The sequence below is a fragment of the Zonotrichia leucophrys genome, chromosome 3, assembly GCF_028769735.1.
Source record: "Zonotrichia leucophrys gambelii isolate GWCS_2022_RI chromosome 3, RI_Zleu_2.0, whole genome shotgun sequence".
Lineage (NCBI taxonomy): Eukaryota > Metazoa > Chordata > Aves > Passeriformes > Passerellidae > Zonotrichia > Zonotrichia leucophrys.
The window spans coordinates 77,171,687-77,193,451 of record NC_088172.1 but is presented as its reverse complement, the minus strand read 5'-3'; the positions used below and the strand labels follow the sequence as shown (position 1 = coordinate 77,193,451).

Sequence of the window (21,765 nt, the reverse complement as noted above, 5' to 3'; positions counted from 1 at the left end):
CTCACATGCATGCCCCTCAATGCATGTGTTTCCCTTGATGGCAGCCAGCAGTCAGAGCTCAGGCTCCACACCTGGCTTTTGGAGGGCTGAGGTGAGGGTGGGGAAAGGCAGAGAGCAAAGGCTGACAGTGTAGGTTTTGCCCTTGCTGCTGAGGGACATGGGACTTGGGTCACCAACAGAGATGGTGGCCTGGTTTTGCATTCCTGGAGGAATTTGTGGAAGTGAAACTGCCACAGATGGTGACAGGCCTTTGACGGGAAACCATATGACAAGTGGCTGAGGCCACTTGGTCCGATCAGCCTGGAGAACACTGAGGGGAGACCTCATCACCTTCCATTACCTTCCCCGAGAGGGGAGGCAGGGAAGCCAGGCAAACACTGATCTCTTCTCCAATGACCAGTGACAGACCTTGAGAGAATGGCATTAAACTGTGTCAGGGGAGGTTTAGGCTGGATATTAGGAAAAGGTTCTTCCAGGGTGGTTGGGCCCTGGAAAAGGCTCGCCAGGGAGGTGGTCATGGCACCAAGCCTGTCTGCGTTCTAGAGGCAATACTCTTGGGTACATGGGGTGACTATTGGGCGTGATCCTATGCAGGGCTAACAATTGGACTCGATGATCCTTGTGGGTCGCTTTCAACTTAGGATATTCCGTGATTCTGTGAATTGCCCGGTACCGCTGCCCCGGGAGTACAGAGCGGTGTCGAGGGACCTTGCGGGAAACCTCCCCCCTTCCCTCGGCCAGCTCGCCTGATGAGGGGAACGAACTACAACTCCCGGCGTGCAGCACGGCACGGGCCGCCGGACGCCGCTCCGATTGGCTGCCTCCCCCCGCCCGCCCTCCCCGCGTGACGGCGCGGGGCTGGCGGCGGCGGCGCCCCCCGCGCGCTGGGGCAGTGGAGCCGCATGGCGGCGGCGGCGGCGGCGGCGGCGCGGTGGGGGCGGCTCCTGCGGGGGGCGCGCGGGGCGGCCTCGCGCCGCGCCTGCAGCAGCAGCGGGGCGCGCGCCAGGGCCGCCTCGGCCGCCGCGCAGGTGAGGCGGGCCCGGGGTCCGGCGGGGCCGCGGTGCGGGCGGGGGGCGAGGGGGAGGTGAGCCGTGCCGAGCCGCGCCGCGCCGTGCCGTGCCACTGGGGGTGGCGTTTGGGAGTTTGAGTGGCGGGCCGGTGCCTCGTCCCTGGGAGGATGTGTTTCGTGGAGGGGCGCTCCGGTGACCGTGGCAGCGCCCGGCGGGGTGGGCAGGGGTCTAGGGCACCGCGGGCGGAGGCTGCCGGCCCGTTCCCGGGAAATGCAACCTGTCCATAGAATTTTGCAACATATCCCGGACCGACCGGTGGTTTGTGCGGTGAACATGACCTGATTGTGTATAGGGGGGAGGGAAGAGTCAACAAAACGTGTAGTAATACATAATGCTGTATATGCTTCGTTTGTTGAAATGTCACCCTTACTCTGGAAGTATGTGGGACACCCGTCTGATGGACCGAGCTGGTCCTGTGCTCCTGCCCAGCCAAAGGAGAGATTACACAACACTCTTTGATCAGCCTGGGTTAAAACCCGAGTGGTTTGGCAGCTTTGGGTGGTTGTGCTCCGATGGTCAGGCGAACTTCGCACTGAACCTGTTTGTGCTGGTCCTGGCGTGAAGTCACCTCAGGAGTTGCCCTGATACAGCTTCTCCCGGTTTAACTTTTGGTCCCTCGGGTGGATTCGGTCTCTTGGTGTCTCTTGTTTTTGAGAAGAAAAAGCTACACAGAAAGGCTAGGTTCAGTAACTGTCTAGCAGAAATAGGGCATGGCACACAGAGCAGTCCCAGCTGGAACATGATTTATTGAGTTACTTGCGATTGCATGGCTGGCTTCAACAAACAGAAAATAAGCTAAAGCTACTAGTGACAGACTCCGTGTCGCCAGAATTGAATGCATTCACTGCCACTTACTTATTTACAGGAGACCAAATGGATTCGTGCATTGCTTTATTGAATGCTTACTTGACTCCGAAAACTAGAAAGCTTATTGAATTTGTTTTGTTTGGTTGTTTTCCTAGACCATAAACATTTTTATAAATTCGGATCAGAATTACTTTTCACTACTTTCTTTACATTGGGTAGTTCAGGAATAGTTTTGAGGGAGCTTGATTACAACACCCGTCTGAAAGTCCCTTAGGGGCAAAAAGCCATGGTACCTGGAAGAATGGGCTGGGGGATACACATTTGTGGTACGGTAAATATTAGAAGTGTGCCAGGCCACTGGCTCATGTCCTGCAGGGCTTGAGAAGCGAGCTAGTGTAAAAAACAAAGGCACTGCAGACTAGCAACTATACAGTGATAATACACTCATTGCTCCTTTCTGTTCTCAGTTTCTCCTGGGATTCATCTGTAGAGAGAAGTAATTAGTGTTACAGCCATAGGGGACAGTGAAATGTGCTTTCAAATGAGAGACTATTCAAACACTCAAAACAGTTGTGAATACTGCTTGACTGTTTCCTGTGCTGGAGCTGCAAGTATTCATGGGTTCTGTTTAGTTTCCTGAGGTTTTGGGGAGGAGGTGTGTGCAAAGGGGAGAAGAGAGCAGTAGACTATATTTCAGTCCCCTTTAAAATGGTCATTCCAGATATGGAAGGAAGAACTCAGGCAGTTCAGGAGACAGTTGGGAGGCTGTGTCCAAGACCATCCCTTTGAAGTCTTTTGGTTGGGTAGCAAACAGTGGGGTCAGTACAACTGTTGTACTAGTGGTGTGTGGTGAGCAATTTACTTGTTTGAATCTTGGTTTTTGAGATGCAGTTGTCAGTCTTGGAGGGGTGCACGGAGTTGAGTTCCTTTTTCCAAGACTAGAACAGGGCATGAAGCTACAGGCACTCTGAAAGCTTTTTCACAGTTGTTCTGTTGTGTGCAAGTGTTTCTTTGGATTTTTCTTGACTAGTTCACACTTAATGAAGTTTGATGCCATCCTGCCATCTTGTACCCATGATAATATATGTCCAGATTCTATTCTTGAACTAAGATGATCAGGTACGATGACCTATTTCTACTACAGAACTGGAAATCATGGTTTTTTTTTTTTTTAATTCTGCTCTAGATGTATCATGTGCAGTAAGGGTCTTGATACAAAGTTTCACTTAATCTTTCTTCATCTGCTCTTGTAGAGCCTGCAATCCAGACATCACCACCTGAAAATTTCTGTGGCCACAATGAAGCCTTCAGTGCTGGGATAAAGTGGAGAGTCCAGCTTGCCCTCAGGACCTCACATGGCCCTGATTCTCAGCCAGTCGTGTCTGAAACGCTCTGTGTGCTGTTGCTCTGTTTTGTGGGCAGCCAGTGGCAGTCCCTGGGCAGTGCTCTCCGTGCCAGTACCCGCAAGGGGAGCCTGCTGTTTGGGGTCAGCTATTGGGCAGCAGCTCCTGAGCCCTCACAAAAACATTTGTCTTGGACTTCTCAGCTCAGACCTCATTCTGGCACTTGGCCTGCTTAGACCCATTTCAGCCTCTGCGGTTGTCTGATTTCCAGGTTGAAGCAAGGACATTATGTCACCACTTGCCTGCAGACTAAGACGCTAAAGGTGAGGCAGGGAAGAGCAGAGCTCTTGCTGAGCTGTGTCTGTGACACTGCAGCAGTGTTAGGTGCTATGCTGGGACAGCAGTGCTGTGCACAAACCTGTCAGGAATGCAGGAGCTTGAAGAGCCAGTGGGTACAGGAGCAGCACTAACAGTGTCATGGGTATGCAGGTTGTGGTAGTCCCTGAGGCCTGTGCAGAAATCTTTGCAAGCTTTAGAGTACACAAATATCACTGGGGATGAAGTGAAGGTGGAAGAGTAGAGCAAGGATAGTACTTGATCTTCAGCTTGATTAGTAGATAAGAATTCTGTTGTCTGCCCCCTTGTGTTTAACTGAGCCTTTCTAGCATCTGTCAGTTTGTGGTGTTCCTGGTAGTTATTGATACTTCTGCTGACAGCTTCCAATTCTGCTGCATTGTTAAAATAGTTCTCCTGGAAATCACAGGTGACTTGTCAGGTCTGAAGGGTTGACAGCTTGTCAAAATATAGCTGCTAGGTGCAGTCATCTAAACTCATTCTTTCAGTACTAGTATAGAGCATGTGATTGACAGCCCAGAGAATAAACCTGGTTTTTTCATGGATCGGATAAAGCGCACTGTGTGACAGGGCATACACCTCCCATGTGCAGAAGTGTCTCCTGTCAACTATGGAGAGAGGAGAGTGGGGACTTATGTGTTACAGATATCCCTTTTGAGTGAAAAAGTTATCTAATTGGGCATTGATATGTTAAAATACCAGCACCCATCTACCTTTTCCTACTCCAGGAAACTGAATAACCTTTTTCCTGTAGCCTGAGAACTGTAGCAGGCTTTTGCTTTCTTCCTGTTCCAATAACTCTCACAAAGGCTGCAAGTGACAAGGTTCAGCCTCAACCTATTCTTCCCCTTTGGAGAATCCTACTTGCGCAGCAATCCCAGGGAATGCTTCATCCTTGTCCTGAGTTACCAGGAAGGCAGCTGAGTTCTCATCTTTGATAACTGGCCTTTTCTGTGGTATTGATAAAAATATGAGCTGGGGCTGGGTGCAGTAGCAGTTTTGGTAGTACAGGATCTACCTCTGCTGGAGTTCAGGCTGATGGGTATCAGCTATTATGGTTTATGGGTATCTCCTAATTCCTCTGTGCTGAAATCTAACTGGTCAGAAACTGAATAGCTTAAAAATTCCATCTCCTGTCATTCTTCCCTCCTAGACAAACCCATTACTATACACAACAAGAAAATAATGGAAATAAGTTCTAGTAGCTGTGTAAAACATTTTTCTTTCCCCTGTACTAAAACTTTGCAGCAAGAGTTACTAATTTCCAATAGAAACTTTTAAGTTTCTTGAGACCAATCTTTGCTGAGTGCCTGTTCTTTTAATGCTGCTTCTTTACAGTTCACTTTAGAGGAATTAATGAAGGGCAGTGTTATTCCTCTTACTTTAGCTGCCTTACCTATGGCAGCCATGCAAATGGATGACAGACCAGCAAGAGAACTGGTCTCCTGTGTCCCACTCCAGTGGGGGCTCTTTCCTGAAAACAGGAAATTATTTTAAGCATTTTACTGTCTTTGAAAGTATGCAATTTTGTCTTTCATTGCATAAAAGCATTAAAGTGCCCCTCATTTGCCCCTGCCTTTCTTCCAGGGAGAACAACTTTTCCCTTCTTTCCCTGCCTGTAATGCACACTCTAAAACTGGGAAGTGGGAGGTTTGTACTATTCTGTCTTCAGGTGGAGTGGTAAGGAAGCCCAATCCTGAAAAAGATGCAAAAAAGCATTGGTGGGAAAGAAACAGGAGAGGAAGGCTCCCACAAGAGTGGCTCAGATAATTTTAATAAACTTGGGAGTGCTTTCCCTCTCAAATGTGAATACCTTTCCAAAATAATAGAAGGAGAACATCTGATATCCAGCCAGGCCAGAAAGCAGCATAATTTTCAAGAAAAAAACCCACTTTTTTGTGTTGTGTTTTTTCTGAGTTTGGCAGATTTAAAATATCCTTAGATTTAGTCTGTTCAGGGTTGAGTTTTCTGACTGAGGAAGATGAAGAAATGAAGTCTGGCTATGTACCTGGGCTCTTTGAGTTAACCTGGCTTGTATTTGGAGAAACACTTACTTTCAATAAGTGGAACAGAGCCAGCTTTTCTATCAAAACAAGGGATTCCCAACTTAGGATTTTTTTGGTAACCTAAAGCTGTGCAGAGCTCTGCCACTACCCACACACCTCTAGGCTGGAGCATTTTCCCAGGGAGTTTAAAAGCCAGATGACTTGTTCAGAACGCTGCATGCACGAAGGGGAGGTGAAGTGTGTGAGCAGTGGGTGTGGCTGCAGAGTGGTTGCTAGCTACACTTGGGATGCTGCCAGGAAGGGAAGGCCAAGTCTTGGCAGGGCTGGCCTTGCACCCCATGTGACTCTGCTGTTGCAGCCCCTGAAACTGAAAGGCATTGCTTTCTTCCGGCAGAAAAGCAATTTCTTGGAAACTACTACTGCAGTTTTATCAGGGGTAAACAGATGTTTTCTGGGCTTTGAAACAGCCACTTTGTATCTCCCTTGTCTCCTCTAGCTCCTCACTGCTATGGATATTCCTAAAGTAAGGTCGTCTTATCTTACCACAGAGCTGTTTGGATCGAGTATAGTGGATTGTTTAAAGGTTAGGGAAAAGATTGTGCTGCCAAGAATGACTACTCCTGCTTGTAAGTTTAGCAGGAGCCTGGTGTTAGCACAGCTGGAAACAAAATTGCTGCTCCTGCTGCTGGTGGCTGAAGTTGGGTCTCTCCCCAGATAACCTTTGCTGTCTGGCTGATTTGATCACTGAGGGTCCTCTATGGCTTCCACTCACCCACAAATGTTTCTTACAAATGTTTTCACAATAAAATGTTTTGAGGAGGCATTCCTGGGTGGTTCACCATTTTAGCTGGCCATTTCTGGATTTCTTGCAAGGGCTGTAGGGAAATCCTGTGCAGGACTAGCTCCTTTGGTCACTAGTGATAACCAGGGCCAGGGAACTGGTGGCTGTGGCTGTGTGTGTTCCTGCCCAGTCCCTTGGCATCATCCCATATATTCTGATTTTGGTATGTTTGGAGATTTCATGTCTATTTTTCACTGGATGCGAGTGATGACTTTAGCTTAGATAAGCAGTTTAAATAACCTACTAATGTGTCATTTTGTTTGGTTCCTAATTCTGGATCTTAAATTCATGTCAAAACTTTATTTAATCCTTTGCCTGCTGCAGCCTATTGAGACTAATGAGCACAATTTTAACTTGAGGCACAGTGCTGCGGCTGATTCACACATGCACACCAGCACGAACTTTGTGAACACCATGTATACAGGAAATGGTTTTGTATGTGTGTTTTCTTCACTAGATGTGAAATTCACTGACATGTGCCTTTTCACTTGATATGAAATTCACTGACTGTTAAATGTCTGTATGTGGTTAACTAACAAGGACCCAGTCAGGGTGGTTCCCTTAATTATTTTGTTTTCTCTGGTTTATATAGTGATGCTAGGCAGCTGGCCTCATTCATGACTTACCAAATTGACCTCCTATAAAATGTTAATTTAACTCTGATGTAGTACATGAAAATACTTAACAGAGTTGGTTTTGGATGTTTGTATGTAGTGCCTGAAGCAAGTATCCACCAGCTGATAAAAGTATGTTGGTAAACTCTTGTTTTTCTGCAGTACTGTGATAAGAGTTTATTCAGTTACTGTAAGTTTCACTTAAGGTAACAAACTATTATCTGAAAGTAGCGGAGTGGTCTCAGCTGTGCTTTACAGGTGCAGAAAAAGAGAGCTGCAACATTGTAATTGGAAAGTCATGGGCTAAAGGCAGTAAGACTCCCTGCATTTAGACCTTGCTGTAATTAACATTTCTGGCATTGATGCTACTGATATTTTGAAGTTACTTGGTATAAACTGAATTGTATTTGTTTGCAGCTACTGTTTGGGATATTTGTTACCTAATGTGGCCGTAAAAGTCAAGAATGGTTTGGGTTGGAAGGGGCCTTTAAGATCATCTAGTTTCAGCCCACTCCTATGGGATGCCTTGCACTAGACCAGCTTGCTCAAAGCCCATCCAGCACTTCCAGGGATGGGCATCCACAACTTCTCTGGGAAGCCTGTTTCAGTGCTTCAGTGCCTCACCACTCTCACAGTGAAGAATTTCTTTCTAATATCTAAATCTAGTCTTTTTCAGTTTAAAACCATTCCCCTTTGTCCTGTCACTACAGACCCTTGTAAGAAGTCCCTCTCCAGCTCTCCTGTAGTCCCCTTTAGGTACTGGAAAGTGATAATGTCTCCCCAAAGCTATCTCCTCCTCAGGCTGAACAGATCCAGTTCTCTCAGCCTGTTTTCTTAGGAGAGGAGCTCCAGCCATCTGAGCAGCTCCTTCTTACTCTCTCATTCTAGAGGGCAAATACTCATACTTCCTAAAAATCATGCTGCTCTAGAATGTATTACATTGTGCCTAAAAAAAACCCCAACATTTTAAGAAGAAATCACTTGTAATATTCACTTCATGACAGTTAATAAAGGAATTGTTTTAATTCTGATATTTTTTATTCAGTTTGAACAGGTGTTCAGAATCACACACTTCTCTTCCAGTTCCACCATGCCCTGCATTATATGTAATCTCTTAACTGAGACAAGCCTTTTGGAGGTATTCTCTTACATGGTTTTAGGCAGGAAGCCTTCGTTGGAAATTAAGACAGGTGTCATGAAACTTAATTGTATATAGCAATAATTCAGTTTTGCTGTTAAAAACATGTTTATATTGCACATGGGATATGGTAGGAACACAGGCAGAGATGCAGTGTTTCATCACCTTCAGATTCTCTTGTGCTGAAGTGCAGGAAGGGCCTCTTCTCTATAATTTCATTTACCCAAGGGCTGTAGTGAGCATAGGTGATCCTGGATCATTGATTCTGGGAAGAGACAGGCAGTTGAACAAAACCACTTTCCATTCTGCACAAAAAGTCTGAAGCACCTGTGGCAAAGACAGGGAAACTTGTAGAAATGGATTAAGGTAGGGTGTGAAATTTAATAAATGCCCACTTTTGACAGTGGTTTTTTTTTTGGGGCAGCTGTCTGTGTGGGGAAGAATGGAATAATAATTATCAGTTGGGTTCAAAGTTGATATTTATACAGCAAGTTGACAGGGTAACTGTTCAAATATTTAACACTTGCTTGTTTTTGTTGCAGGAATTACAAAGCCCAGGAAGGGAACGCTTTGTGCTAGAACATGCTGCTCCATTCTCTGCTTTTTTGATGGACAGCTTTGGGCGGCAGCACAATTACTTGCGAATTTCGTTGACTGAGAAGTGCAACCTCAGATGTAAGTGTCTGCTCTTTCCTTGCACAGAACTCCTGCACATATTGTACAAAAGCCAAGGTTTGGGTAAGGGTATTATTGCTGTGTTGGCCCTGTGCTGTTTCTTGTCTTCACAAAGTAACAATAAATGACAGATAGAGACTAATTGGGGCTGAGCTACTGGTGGGGCGGGAATCCTGGAGCAAGCCTAGGGATCTACCAGAGACAGGTGGAAGTGACAGATCTTTTATCAGACTTGGTGTGGTTTAGATAGTGATGCCTGCGTGTCCAAAGTCTCCAAAAGCAGGAGAGCTCATACCTAGGCATTCCCACTATTATGTCTGCAAAGTCTGGTGATGTTCCAGTGCTTGTGCCTTGAACTTGGTGTCTCTGCTTGAATGCAGTTTAGATAGAAGTGAGGTCATCTTTTTCTTCAGAGTGGATCCGTTGTAATTTTGAGGCACATCAAATTAGTCTTTGGTTTTCCCAAGTAAAACCAGGAAAGTAAAGTAAGGAAAGTAAGTAAAAAGGAAAGTAAAGTAAAAAAGGAAAGTAAAGTAAAACCAGGAAAGTAAGTAAACCAGGAAATTGTTAGAAGATCGTAAAATTTTTGCGCAGTTGGTGCCATTTGGCATCCATTAAAGACAAATAAAATACAATAAAGCTGCCCTTGGTGCATTTTGCCCATCAATATTAGATCAATTGTTGCAGGTTATTCTTTGCCTCATGTATTTCTGTAACCTTTGTTTCAGGTCAGTACTGTATGCCTGAGGAAGGTGTTCAGCTGACTCCGAAAACAGAGCTCCTAACTACCCAGGAGATAATCACCTTAGCCAGACTGTTTGTGAAAGAAGGTGTGGACAAGATCCGACTGACAGGTGGAGAGCCACTTATCCGTCCCGATGTGGTGGATATTGTGGGTGAGTCCCAGATCAGTACAGAGTGTTTCAGAGTGACTTGGTACATGTTGATGCAAAAATTGCTCTTACAGCTATCCACTGACACAGTCTGGCAACTGGAAGAATAATTACATATTTACTGTGGTGTGTTTTCCCAACATTGTGAAATGCAAGGTGCCTTTCAGAAAATTTCCAGTTCTGCTCTGTTGCTTGGATGGAGCTTACGTGTCTTTGTATTATACCAGCTTAACTTAGCATTGTTTTTTTATTCAATATTTATTATAGTAGCTTGCAATTATGCAGCCTGATGGTGAAAAATCAAGAACTTATATGATCAGGTCCTCAGTGAGGAGGAACAAGTGATATGTGCTTACAAACAAAACAAGCTTTCTATTTGATTTTTTAGGAGTGTATTTTTTTGGTGGTTTTGTTTTTCTATATTGATAACAAATGTCACTTGCTTGTGTTTAATAAGGAATGGTGGAAAAACCTCTTTTTAAACTTCTTGATGAAGACTATTACTTCAATGGAGGGTAAATTACTGGGTAAATTTTAGAAGTCTGTTTGCTTTGATTGGTATTGTGTTAAATGACACTGCCTGGATCTTTTTTCTTGAGTCAGGTGCTTTTTGCTCTGTCCAAAGTCTCATATCTTGAAGTAGATTTGTGTAGGGGCAATGAATTAGATTAAGGCTGTGTAGGTGGGTGCACTTTGGTGTATTATACACAACTGAACTTGTCTATTTCTGGGCATACACTCTTCTAAGTACTGAAGATAAGAAAAGGTCTTCTTTCAAGACCTTCTTCTTATGTGGAAGAAGGGGGTCTAGAAAGAAGAAAAAAATGCCTACCAATACAGTGAGCTTTTATGCAGAAAATGTTCCCTGCCTCTGGTCAGTTTTGTTTGGGATTTATTGGAAGACCTTTTCCAAAGATGACCTTCTAAAGGAACCAGAAAAGCTGTTGTAGTTTGTAGAATTGACCTGTTCATTGCTGGAAAAGGGGTGATGGGAGTGAGCTGGGGTGTGTCTTTTTGAACTTTGATTGATTGTGAATTCTGAAATTGCACTAACTTTTTAGAATTCTGAAATATCATTGTCCAGAACATTTTGCCCATGCATGACGGGTTTGGGGTGGTTTTAGTACTGAGGAAGCTATATGCCTTTCAAAAGACATGTTTCAAGGTAATAGATTCTTTCCAATGATAATAGGTATAATTATTGGCTCCTGTAAAAGGGAACTAGATTTATAAATTAGGTTGCAATTTAAAATACAATAAAGCTTTGCAGTTCAGCACATACTATTGGCATGAAAACGAGTTGAAACCAACCATGTCATCAGTGCAAAGCTTTCTTTTCTAGTGTATAGTAGGCACCTCTTTTATTTATCAGTGGTAGCTGATGACTTAACACAGCTCTTATGATGTTGATAGTCTAAGTACAGTAGTCAGGTCACTGCAAAATCATTATTGTATTGCTGCAATCCAGAAGTATTGGTAATGGAAGGATAGACATCTTTTTGTTTTGGTTTACTCCAATGATAGAATTCTCAAAGGTTTATTTTGTGCCTAAAAGGAAGAAATGGATCTTTTTGAACCACTGGATTTTCATTATTCCGCCGGTGTTCCTGTTCACAGCTGAACTTTGACAGATTCATAGTGATCATTTTAGTGGATAACAGTAGTGCTCTTGGGGTGAAGGTAAGGGATGTCAAGATGTTTGTCATGTTGTATTAGTTCATTCCGTTGTGGATTTGTATTAGTCTGGCTGGGTTTTTTTTAAGGCTGTTGAAAATTGTTGAATTAGGTCTACAAACACTCTCTGTTTTCTCAGACTTTGGTGTTACTCTATGGTGCCCCAGTCCAGGATCTAAATGAGACTCAAAAGAAAATATATCAATTTAATAACTATGGGAAAACTCATTGAGGGAAAATCAAGCCCAAAAATGTCTTCTGCAAAATTTGAGTAAAGTGTCTTTATTGAAGCCATCTTAGCACTATGTACTAGTTTGGTCTGGGATAGAGTTAGTCTGGTTTTCTAGACGATTTTGGAGAAGCTGCCTACAATATCTCATGATTAATTGGATTGGGGTTTAAGTTAGGTTTACTTTCAGCAAATCTTTCTCCAAACTCTAAATTATCCATGAAATACCTTTACTCTTGTGAGTAAAGCTCAAAAATGTTAAGACTAGATTTCTGTTTCCAAATTTTTTAATACACAAATTCAAGTTTTTTAGTTGTTTCAATGAACAGATGCAATTTGAAGCTACTGTAGGAGACCATGCTATTCAGAGACCTGCTACAGTTCTTTATTTAAAATCTTTTAACGGATGCATGCACATAAACTGTGAGTCAGCATCTAACACTTGCTGAAAGCTAAATTATGTTCTGGGGACTGCTGAAAACATATGTTTGAGACTTTTCTGAAGCAGCTGATAGGGGAATATAGAATCCATCCCCTCTGACTCAAAGTTCAAATAAGCATCATTATAAGCAAGATATAAACTCTCTGAGAGCTATTTGTTATTAGTAGTCTGAGGAGTATACATCTGCACTGATGAAATAATTTTCAGTGGGGTGGAGGGTGGAATATTGGATGCCTTTTCATAGCAACTTTTTATACCTATTTCAAGAGTGAAGTGGTTGAGGATAGACTTAGTTCATGTGCTAGGAAGCATGCACACCTTTTCTGGAGTCAATTGGGACAAGTGCAGTTAAGGAAATGATTGGAGGAGAATATGTAAGAAAATTGTCTATTTAAGAAGAGGCTCCATATCCTAAAGGAAAACATAAATGTCAATTGGTTTATTTCATGGCTCAAGCTTGACATAAAAGTTTTCACTTCATGCTATGGACTTACAGCATCTGTTCTGTTTCCTTTTCTACTTGTTAGTTTTTGTCAGTTGCCTTTGCTTGTGCTGATTGTTGATAAGGCAGTGACCAAAGGTCAGCAAACAGGTTTAATACAGGTACAAAGAGAGTTACAGAGTTATGAAGTCTCTTTAATCCCTTTTAATTTTAGAGGTCAACAAGCCAAGAAGCCAAGACCCTGTGAAGGTTACACCTGGTAGAGTGTTCTCACTGGTCCTTTTTAACTTATTGCTGTTGGTGTTAAGCCTCCATCTCTAACTTCTCACAGTTGTCTACTGTCCAGCTTGTTACTACAGTTGATTCCATGTATTAGTGTGTTTCCAGTGCCTTATCCTGTATCTCACCCTGTCTGATGAGGAAAAAGATGCATGGACATCAGCTGCTGCCTGTGGTGATCTAATCAACTAGGGCTGCTTCTTAATTTTTTTTCCATTTTAGGCTGCAGAATGACATAGTTTTATTCAATGCCTTTAAGCATTTATTTTGTATATTTTATTTATTTATAATAAATATTTATTTATAATATTTTATATATTTGTAAATGTATAATTTACATTTCTAGCAATGAAACCTGTATGGCACCTAGACTTTTTTTCCCAGTCATTCTGAGGTTGAGCATTTTGTGTGTTCTGAGGCTATAAATAAAAGTAATGATGTTCCCAAACTATTCTCTGGCTGTAGCATGTATCCTTTACTCTCACAAAGATTAGGCTGCTAGTGATAGCTAGTGTTCAATAATCTTTGGCAAAATTGAGCCACTAGCACTTACCCTCTAGGAAGAGATTATTCTTGGTCATTTGGGAGAACTTTGAGAGCTGAAGGTCAGGAAAAACATCTCTCTTAGTAAAGATTACTCTTTCCCTACAACCTCATGTCTTTATGGAGCTCCTAATCATGTTCCAAAATGCTGCTGCTGTAAACTTCAGCATCTTTGCTGTGACCTAGCTTGACCCATTCCAGTGTTCTGGACTTGGCTTAGGGTGAATATTTTGAAAAGAGCTAGGCAATGAGATAAAGCAGAAATAAGGCCCTTATCAACTTGAATAAATAGAAGTAAAATAGTGAGGGACGAAGGGACTATGAAATATTTGTGCTGTAATTACAGCTGTCTCAAGAGTAAGGGTTCTTCAAATATTTCTTAAATAATTAGGGTGGAGGTTATGAGGGAGGGAGGGAGGGAGGGAAAACCAAAGTAAATTATTTTGCTGTGGCTCTGCTTCTGCGAGTTGTTTATGAGGGTTTTTTTCTTGTTTGTTATTGTACTGATAACTGGAGGTTTGAAAGCTTGATCTCTGGATATCTGGTATGCTGAGGATTTCTGCATTTGGCTTATGAGGAGGCATTTCTTTTCTAAATCTTAATCTCATGATATTAGCTGTTTCTTATGCTGTTTTCTTTTGTTAGCCATTTTTAGTGTCTTGCGTAAGCCCTCTCCAGTCGGCCGGGCTACCACTGGTAATGGAAATATTTCAGTTGTCAAGTACAAATGTTTTGTCCCTTTGGATGTTGTTGCCTTGGATTCTCTGTAATAGTCTAGTATGTTGACCTTTTTCTGTTTAGTTAGGACTGCATGTGGTATTTCTTTCATAAGTTTAAACTTCTGCTGGCAGCTACCTCTGGGTTAGAGCTGGTTTTTGGTAAAGCATTGTAGGATAGAAGTTGCCAAATAAACAGATCAGGTGTCAGTTGTGAAAGGGATGGCTTGCTGCTTATTATTATTGCAGAACATAAAATTCAGTTTGCAAAGGTGGATGAGGAAAAGAAAGTACACAAAATCAGGGGCTGTCTTTTAACAATAAAGTAGGTATTTAAGAAATTAGGAACAAAACTAGTGTGCATGTTAATAAAACAAAACTTTACCACCAGTTTCGCTTGCAATAAACTGTTCTCTCATATCTTTTGAAATGGGTATGTGCTAAAATTGGTCTCTTAAACCAATACAACTGGAAGAAGGCCGAAGCACTAAGTGTCCACATATTCTTCACACATTGAGTGATACATTTTTCTTTGTTTCACAAATCTTTTGGGTTTTCTGTGTAACCTTTAAACATTTTAGTTTAACTGCTTTTTAAAGTGTTCTTTTTACTTTTCTTTCCTAGGTGAACTGTACAAACTGGAAGGGCTGAAAACCATTGCTGTCACAACCAATGGGATCAATTTAACCAGACTGCTGCCCCGGCTGAAGGAAGCAGGACTGAATGCCATTAACATTAGCCTGGATACTTTGGTGCCAGCTAAATTTGAGTTCATTGTCCGAAGGAAAGGTACAAACTTGTCTTCTAAGGCAACTGTGTTAATGCTGGCAGGAATGTCCTGAGTTGCTTACTATATCTTTCACAGTTAGTTACTTTGGGGGGAAAGTGAATTGCTATCCTTCTGAGGGTAGGAAAAATAGTCTATACTAGATTATTCAACAGTGACTGTTTTTCCTCCTTTCTGTAATGCTTAGCAGGTAGAGCCTTTTTCGTTGGAGCTGGTGAAGTGGAAGATGCTCAATTTACCACAGTTAGTCCTGTGGTTAGTCATATAGTCTATAATTGGTTAGACATAGCTCTCAAGAGGACTCTCCAAATCTTATGTTGGTCTTGTGTGCTGCTCTTCTTTTATACTGTTCAAAAAACCCAGATGTTTCTGCTATACCACGTGGGGACAAAGATGCCACAAGAACTGAACTTCATGTCGTGAAAAGTGGCAGTTTCTGGAAGTTATATTTGGGGTGTGCTAGCAGTGGTCTCACTTGTGGTTAGTGATGTTCTGTATCCACTTCTTTTTAATAGGAATAAACATAAACTATGCCTGAGGTAATTTGAGGAGGTCTGTTGGCTTTGTAACTTCTCTCCTACTGAGCAAGTAATTGCAAGTAGAATTTGAGAAACACTTGGATATGCCCAGTCTTACAGATTCTGGTTTAAATGAATCTTAAAGCTGATGGAGCTCAGCTTCATGGTTGGGCTTCCTTCCAAACGAAAACTGATTTGATGTTGTATCATTCTCTTCCTGTCCAGCATTGTAACTTCAGCAGTGTGTGAACTTCTAATTCTGACAAAACCTCTAAGTAGCCACCAGATGGTGCAACAGCCTCAGGCACATGTAGGGAAAGGATTGTAGAAATCTGGAATGCTGTGGGAAGTAAAGTCAGCATTTGAATCACTGCTAGCAAACTGAAGTTCTGCTGGCAGGTGCAGGAAGGTGTCCTTGTCAACAGTCTCTGTGTTAGCACTACTTCATGTTTCTGTGTTATGGTGCAGAAATCAGTTCCTGTCATAAAGCGGGCTGGAGCATTATCCTTCCAGTGTAGGCTGTTTTTTGATCCGATTGTGTCATGGCACAGTTGGCTCCCAGAGTGGTATCCAGGAGTAACTAATCACAAGCTGGTGTTGACTGTGCTCTTTCCTTCTGCTCTCTGTGTTTGAGTATTACAGGGTTTGTGACATTCATTAGGAGCAAGCCCTTCTTTTGCCACTGAAGGGGCAAACCTGAGCCTCTAGCTTCCTGAATTAAAGGCCAGAGATCTTCATATCTGATTAGAAGCTGTTAGGAATGTGCTGCCTATAAAGTAAACTAAAAGTTATTAGGGCATGAAGGTAATTTTATTTATATAAATGTTCTTTTCTGCCTTTAAAGAGAAAAAGGTCTTTTACCAACTAAGAGAGAAATTGCTCAACTGAACAGCATGGACAATGAACAGGGAAATTTCTGTTACTAAATATTTTTTAAAAGGAGAAAAAGTCTCTAAATCATAGATATTTTTTGCAAGCAGAGATCAGGTAAAAATAGTAACAGTGAATTCTATTGCTTTGGGGTTTTTTTCCCTTTTTTTCTTTAAGGTTAAAGGCTGAAATTATATAAAATGCCTTTTTTTTTTTTTTTTGAGGGTTTTTATTTAATAGGAGATTTCTAAGTATGGAGTGAGCAGAGAATAGAGTGCCTGCCCTACTGAGTTACCGTGTCTCCTATGGCAGTTCCAGAGGCAACAAGGTTTAGCTCTGTTAAGGTGAGAGGGATCCCTGGTCTTGGCTGATAACTTCTCTGGAAAGTAAAGGTGGCATCTGATTATGGAGCTTACCAGGAACTTGAGAAACTGGGAATAATTTCTCTCTTTTGCTGGAAAGTTGATGTAGAGTTTTAAGAAGATGCAGAAAATGTGTATCTTTGTTGCAGGTGCCCTGCATCACATCTGCTCCTACTTGCAGATGGTTGGGATAGACAGAATGGCTGTGAGATCATCAGAGATTTCACTGATGTGTGAAAGCATTTTAGAGTACTGTAATCTTTCTACTTTTTCCAATCTACCACATTCTAAGGGATGAACAAATAAGAATGCTTTCATGCAGGTAGCCAGTCTAACCTGTTTCATGGCCTGTCCTTTTTTTTTATGTGTTTCATACAAGGAAAGTGAGGTACTGCTGTATTGTATCATTAAATGTAGGCCTGAAGCCTTTTTTCCTGTAAGGATTAACTGATGGGAGGTTTTGTTCCATATAAGATTTTTCTGGGTGGCTCTAAGGTTCTCTGTACTATAAAGCTGGCTAAAGTTCTGACTTCAGAAGAAATCAAATATGATGAAAGTATTGAAATTTTTCATTGGGTAAAAAAGGAGAAGTGGTTTCTTCCTGGCCTTTTTAGTTACGTTGAGTTTCTCCTTTCTGTAATCCTGTGGTTACAGATTAGATCTTCTGAGCAGTAGCAGAGATTTTGATCCCCTTTATGGCTCTGGCTTGTGTTTACAGCAGTATATCGTTATCTCTGTTGCCATAATCTGCCTGCAATCTTGCTTAATTGGAATGAGATCTACCACAGGTGCTGGAAACTTCCGGGGCACATGCACAAGTAGGTGGTGATTGAGAAGGGTGACAGGCCATAACTGCAAACAGTTGTTTGCAAGAGGTATTTCACTGTGTCAAGTAACATTGCTGTTCACCACTTTTGCAGCCAGGATTAGGATTAGAACTGGTTTATTAAATAATTGTATCTTCTGCTTTCCTATGTCCGTGCTTTATGATGCTTTACTAGCCAGAGAGCAGTGAAGTGAATTTTTTGTCTCTTTAGTTTTCTTTTTTACTGATGCATCCCATATTAAATATGCACAGAATACTACTGAGTTACTGCTTGGATCTGCTAAAGCACCTACAGAGTAATGAAGGTATGACCTGTTCCCTAGGGAATCTGAGTTTCCAGTAGATCATAGATAAGGAAAGGGAAGGGTGATGGACCTGTGCAGAAAAATATAGGACAAGGAGCAGCATGGGGATTGTCATCAAAACTTCTGAGACATACTGCCCCTTTATTAGCACATATAAAGCATTTGCTGTTGAAGATGACAGCTTTGGAAGAAGGAGCTCAGTCTCATGTACTGTTGGGTCTCTCATATCTGAGTTTCATGTGCAGCTTGAAACTTAGTCTAGAACCTGCCAGGGTGGAGAGGCAGTCACAAACATGGGGCGAGCAGCTCAGCACCCCACTCACCAGAAATGTGTGCCCAGAGCTTGGGAATTTGCTGTCTCATTCTTCTCACCTCTGTTCTCTGCCAGCTTCTGGGTGTGGCAGGGAGGGAATAATACACAAAATATGGAATGGATGTCCTGATGAAAGGTCTTAACTTTAAAGAAAGTACACAGAAGAGGGGGTTTGAATGAGATCGTTAAAAGGCTTTCTTAAGTGACCTTGAAATTCTGAAACTGCATTGTTAGTTTCTTTCAGCTTTAAGAGGTACATGTAGGGGCAAAGACGCTTGCCCTAAATTAACTATATATATTTCTGTTTGAGAGCAGCTGGCAGGTGTAGGCCACACCAAATGGTAGGATGAAACTGGGTACTTCATTCCTTGAAGTTACTGTAGTTTTTTATCTTTGTTTTCAAGGGTCAAAGGCCAATTGAATTGCTTTCCTAAATGCTCTAATCCCTGCCACATTTTGTTCACTAATTTCCTGTGTTTAGTCATAAAAATGATGATCCTGAAAAATGCTGCCTCTGATCTTCTGACTAATGGATAGTCAGTAGCTTTGGGAAGCCAATTACATCTGTAGCCAGGGTTGAACAGGGAATCAAGGGGCTTTTTGTTGTTCCTAAACCCATTGCATCCCAAATGTACTTTAAAAAAATGCTTTTAAAATTCACTTAGCAACATTGCTGTCTGATTCAGAACAGAGAAATTCTGTCATTGTAGAAAAGACACAAGCCATTACTATAAAATAAACATTAATTTATTATTCCTTCTTTAGTGCATCTGGAGGCAGTTCATAAATTCTTTCCACTCCCTTTAAGAAGAATGTAACACAAGGAAAGCTGTCTTAAAGGGGAGTGCAGAATCTTATGCTAATAATATGTGGATATCTAAAGATATAAAAAATTCATACCAGTATTGTTGATTACTCAAATATCAGTTAAATATTGATCTCAATGACTTGATTATAGTAACTTGGTAGTCTTTGAGGGTTGTGAGGGAGGGGTATAATTAAAGTCTTTTTTTGCAGCTGTTCTTACTTGCAGCCCTGTCTACTGAATCAGATTGATTTTTATTTGTCATCCCTTTGTCTTGTACTAAATAACCACCTTTTGCATTCTGCTTTGAAGCAATAAAAATTATTTTTCACTCTTTTTGTATCTTAGGCTTTCACAAGGTAATGGAAGGAATCCACAAAGCCACTGAACTTGGCTACCATCCTGTTAAGGTAAAGCCAGTGTTATTTACTCTGAAACTGTTTTGTTTTACCATACATACCAATCACCTGATGAGGAATTTATTGTATTCCATCTCACCTCCCACCCCACTCCGTGAATAATTTTTAGTAAAACTGGAGAAAAACTTGAAGATCTCATCAAGAAGTAATGAGCAGAATTCATGTCATCTCCTTGTGCAGCTGGGGGTGCAGGTCACACTCTGTTCACTGATTTCAGGTGTGTGCTTTACCTGCAGGTGAACTGTGTGGTGATGCGAGGCTTCAATGAGGATGAAGTGCTGGACTTTGTGGATTTCACAAAGGATCTGCCCCTTGACGTGCGGTTCATAGAATATATGCCCTTTGATGGTAAGTACTGCAGCTTTGAGATTCTTCTTGGACACAGGTGAGCTGGCTGGTAGATGTTCATCCCATAGGTTTGTCTCTGGAAGTTTTGGTAAGCTCTTCAAAAGCCTGAAGCTTTTTGCAGGTTAGCTTCTCCCTCCATAAGGTGTAGAAGACTCGTTGGGGCTGGGACACCTGAGTGTCACCTTAAGTGACACTTACAGAGAATGTGAAGGTGGTTCTCTGCTAATTAAGAAAATAAAATCCACAGTCTAAGGTTAGGCTGGTTTTGTTAATTCTAGGCAATAAATGGAACTTCAAGAAGATGGTGAGCTACAAAGAAATGCTTGATACAATTAAACAGCGATGGCCGGAATTGGAGAAATTACCCTGTGAGACTTCCAGCACAGCCAAGGTGGGGTTGGACAGAGAATGTGTGAAACATGCCCTTATTCCTTCTCTGCCCCAAATCCCCAAATTATTCCAAGTTCAGCATTGATATTTGACAACCAAAGTAATAAATACTCAGTGTGGTAACTCGTAAGTTTTGGTCAAGCTGCCTGCAGGAGACTTGACCTTATGAAGTCCTAGTCATAGTCTGTACCTTTATAAATACAATGTGTTTTCTAGATGTATTTTTAGTCAAATATAAAGAATGCCAGGCCTGTGTCCTGTATTTGCAGCTTTTGAAACTTTTGTCAGTCTATGTCTGCACATTAACAATCCTGATGGAAGAGTTGCTCAGTGAAAAAACTATTGTTTTAAAGTGCCAAATGGGGAATTTCTAGCTCATGCTCCTAGAGGCATCACCTGTTAGTTGATAACTACAAGAGCAAACATTTAACAAGTATGAGATTTCTAGGAATGGGGCAGAATAAACTGGGACACCTGAAAAAACTGACTTTTATTTTTTCTTTGATAGGATCTTAGGGTTGAAGAAAATCTGTGTTAAAAAAGATTTTCTGGTCTTTAGGCAAGTGGAGCTATAAAAGCTAGGAGTCTGTATTTGACTCTTTTTTTTTTTTTCTCTTCTGTGTTTCTGTAGAGTTACAAGGTGCCACATTTCCAGGGACAAATCAGCTTTATCACCTCCATGTCTGAGCACTTCTGTGGATCCTGCAATCGGCTGAGGATAACAGCAGATGGGAACCTAAAGGTTGGTAGTGAAGCAGGATTCTTTTCCAGTTCATGCAGGGAAAATAGTGTTGAAATTCGTGCCCTAAAAGTAGCTGGGATGTAAAGATGCATAATTATTACCAGCTAGCTCCTGTTTATTTATTCTGTATGAATTCTTGTTCCATCTTGTCAGGCTCTTAGGGAGATGTTACATCACCTTTTTTTTGGTTTCTCTGTTTTCCTAACATAGTTAACTTCAGTTGTAAAACATGGTTGCAAGGCCAGTAAATATAAACATTTATTCTAATCTTTGATTCAAAATCATCTTAAGCATGTGATGAGCAGATGATTTCTCTTTAAAAAAGGGTCCAAGCAGCTGTGAGGGCTTGGCTTTTGCATTCCACAAGGATCTTGTCTTGTTTCCCAAACAACTTGTAGCTCTTTTCCTTCAAGAGCAGCCTGTACATTTGCTCAATGGCTGTAGAACAAGGAGGGATAACCATTTCCTGCCACGTTGAAACTGGCAGTTTCTGGGGGAAAATTAAAGTTTTCAATTAAAAATTGGCACTTATGCATTGTCACCTGATATTGACAACAGCTGTGCTGCTGCCTAACATCGGATGACCGAGGCAGCCTGAAGGTCCAATGAGCCTGGGCTGCATAAACATCCCAGGCTGTCTGCGTGTACATGAGAGATAAAGAAAACAATCTCCATAAATGTTCCCTTAACAGGGTATGCCTCTTCAAAGCTCTTCACTCTGCGGTTAGTACAAAATACTTGTAAAAGTAATTTATTTTATTCTTTCTCATTTCTCCCCCTCTGCTTCCCCGGGTTGGCTGCAGGTGTGCCTTTTTGGGAATTCAGAAGTGTCCTTGAGGGATCACCTACGGTCGGGTGCTTCAGAGGAGGAGTTGATTCAAATTATCGGAGCAGCAGTGGGCAGAAAAAAGAAACAGCATGCTGGTATGTTTTTTTATACTTTGTTGAGAAATAACAGCAGTGATAGGGAAAACAATGTCCTGGTACTTGTAACCTTCCATGAGAGTTAGAATC

At 41.9% G+C, this 21,765-nt stretch overlaps 1 protein-coding gene and 1 non-coding gene across 4 annotated transcripts in view; one reads left to right on the top strand and one right to left on the bottom strand.

Moving 5' to 3' along the window:
• The first annotated feature begins 924 nt into the window (after positions 1-924).
• The window catches only part of MOCS1 (molybdenum cofactor synthesis 1), a 29,962-nt gene continuing 9,121 nt past the window's right edge, over positions 925-21,765 (top strand). For 2 of the 3 annotated variants that reach the window (XM_064708914.1, XM_064708916.1), the window contains exons 1-9: positions 925-1,028; positions 8,716-8,848; positions 9,577-9,744; positions 14,691-14,855; positions 19,201-19,262; positions 19,508-19,619; positions 19,898-20,010; positions 20,641-20,751; positions 21,555-21,675. In XM_064708914.1, the coding sequence (XP_064564984.1) occupies positions 8,782-8,848; positions 9,577-9,744; positions 14,691-14,855; positions 19,201-19,262; positions 19,508-19,619; positions 19,898-20,010; positions 20,641-20,751; positions 21,555-21,675 (919 nt within the window). In that variant the 5' untranslated portion in view covers positions 925-1,028; positions 8,716-8,781. Of the gene's footprint in view, positions 1,029-3,524; positions 3,544-8,715; positions 8,849-9,576; positions 9,745-14,690; positions 14,856-19,200; positions 19,263-19,507; positions 19,620-19,897; positions 20,011-20,640; positions 20,752-21,554; positions 21,676-21,765 lie in introns of those variants that run through there. The other variant, XM_064708915.1, reaches the window with a different exon arrangement.
• Positions 6,836-6,975, bottom strand: LOC135446401 (small nucleolar RNA snR44). Its single transcript, XR_010439797.1, has one exon. It is a non-coding gene; the product is annotated as a small nucleolar RNA snR44 (small nucleolar RNA).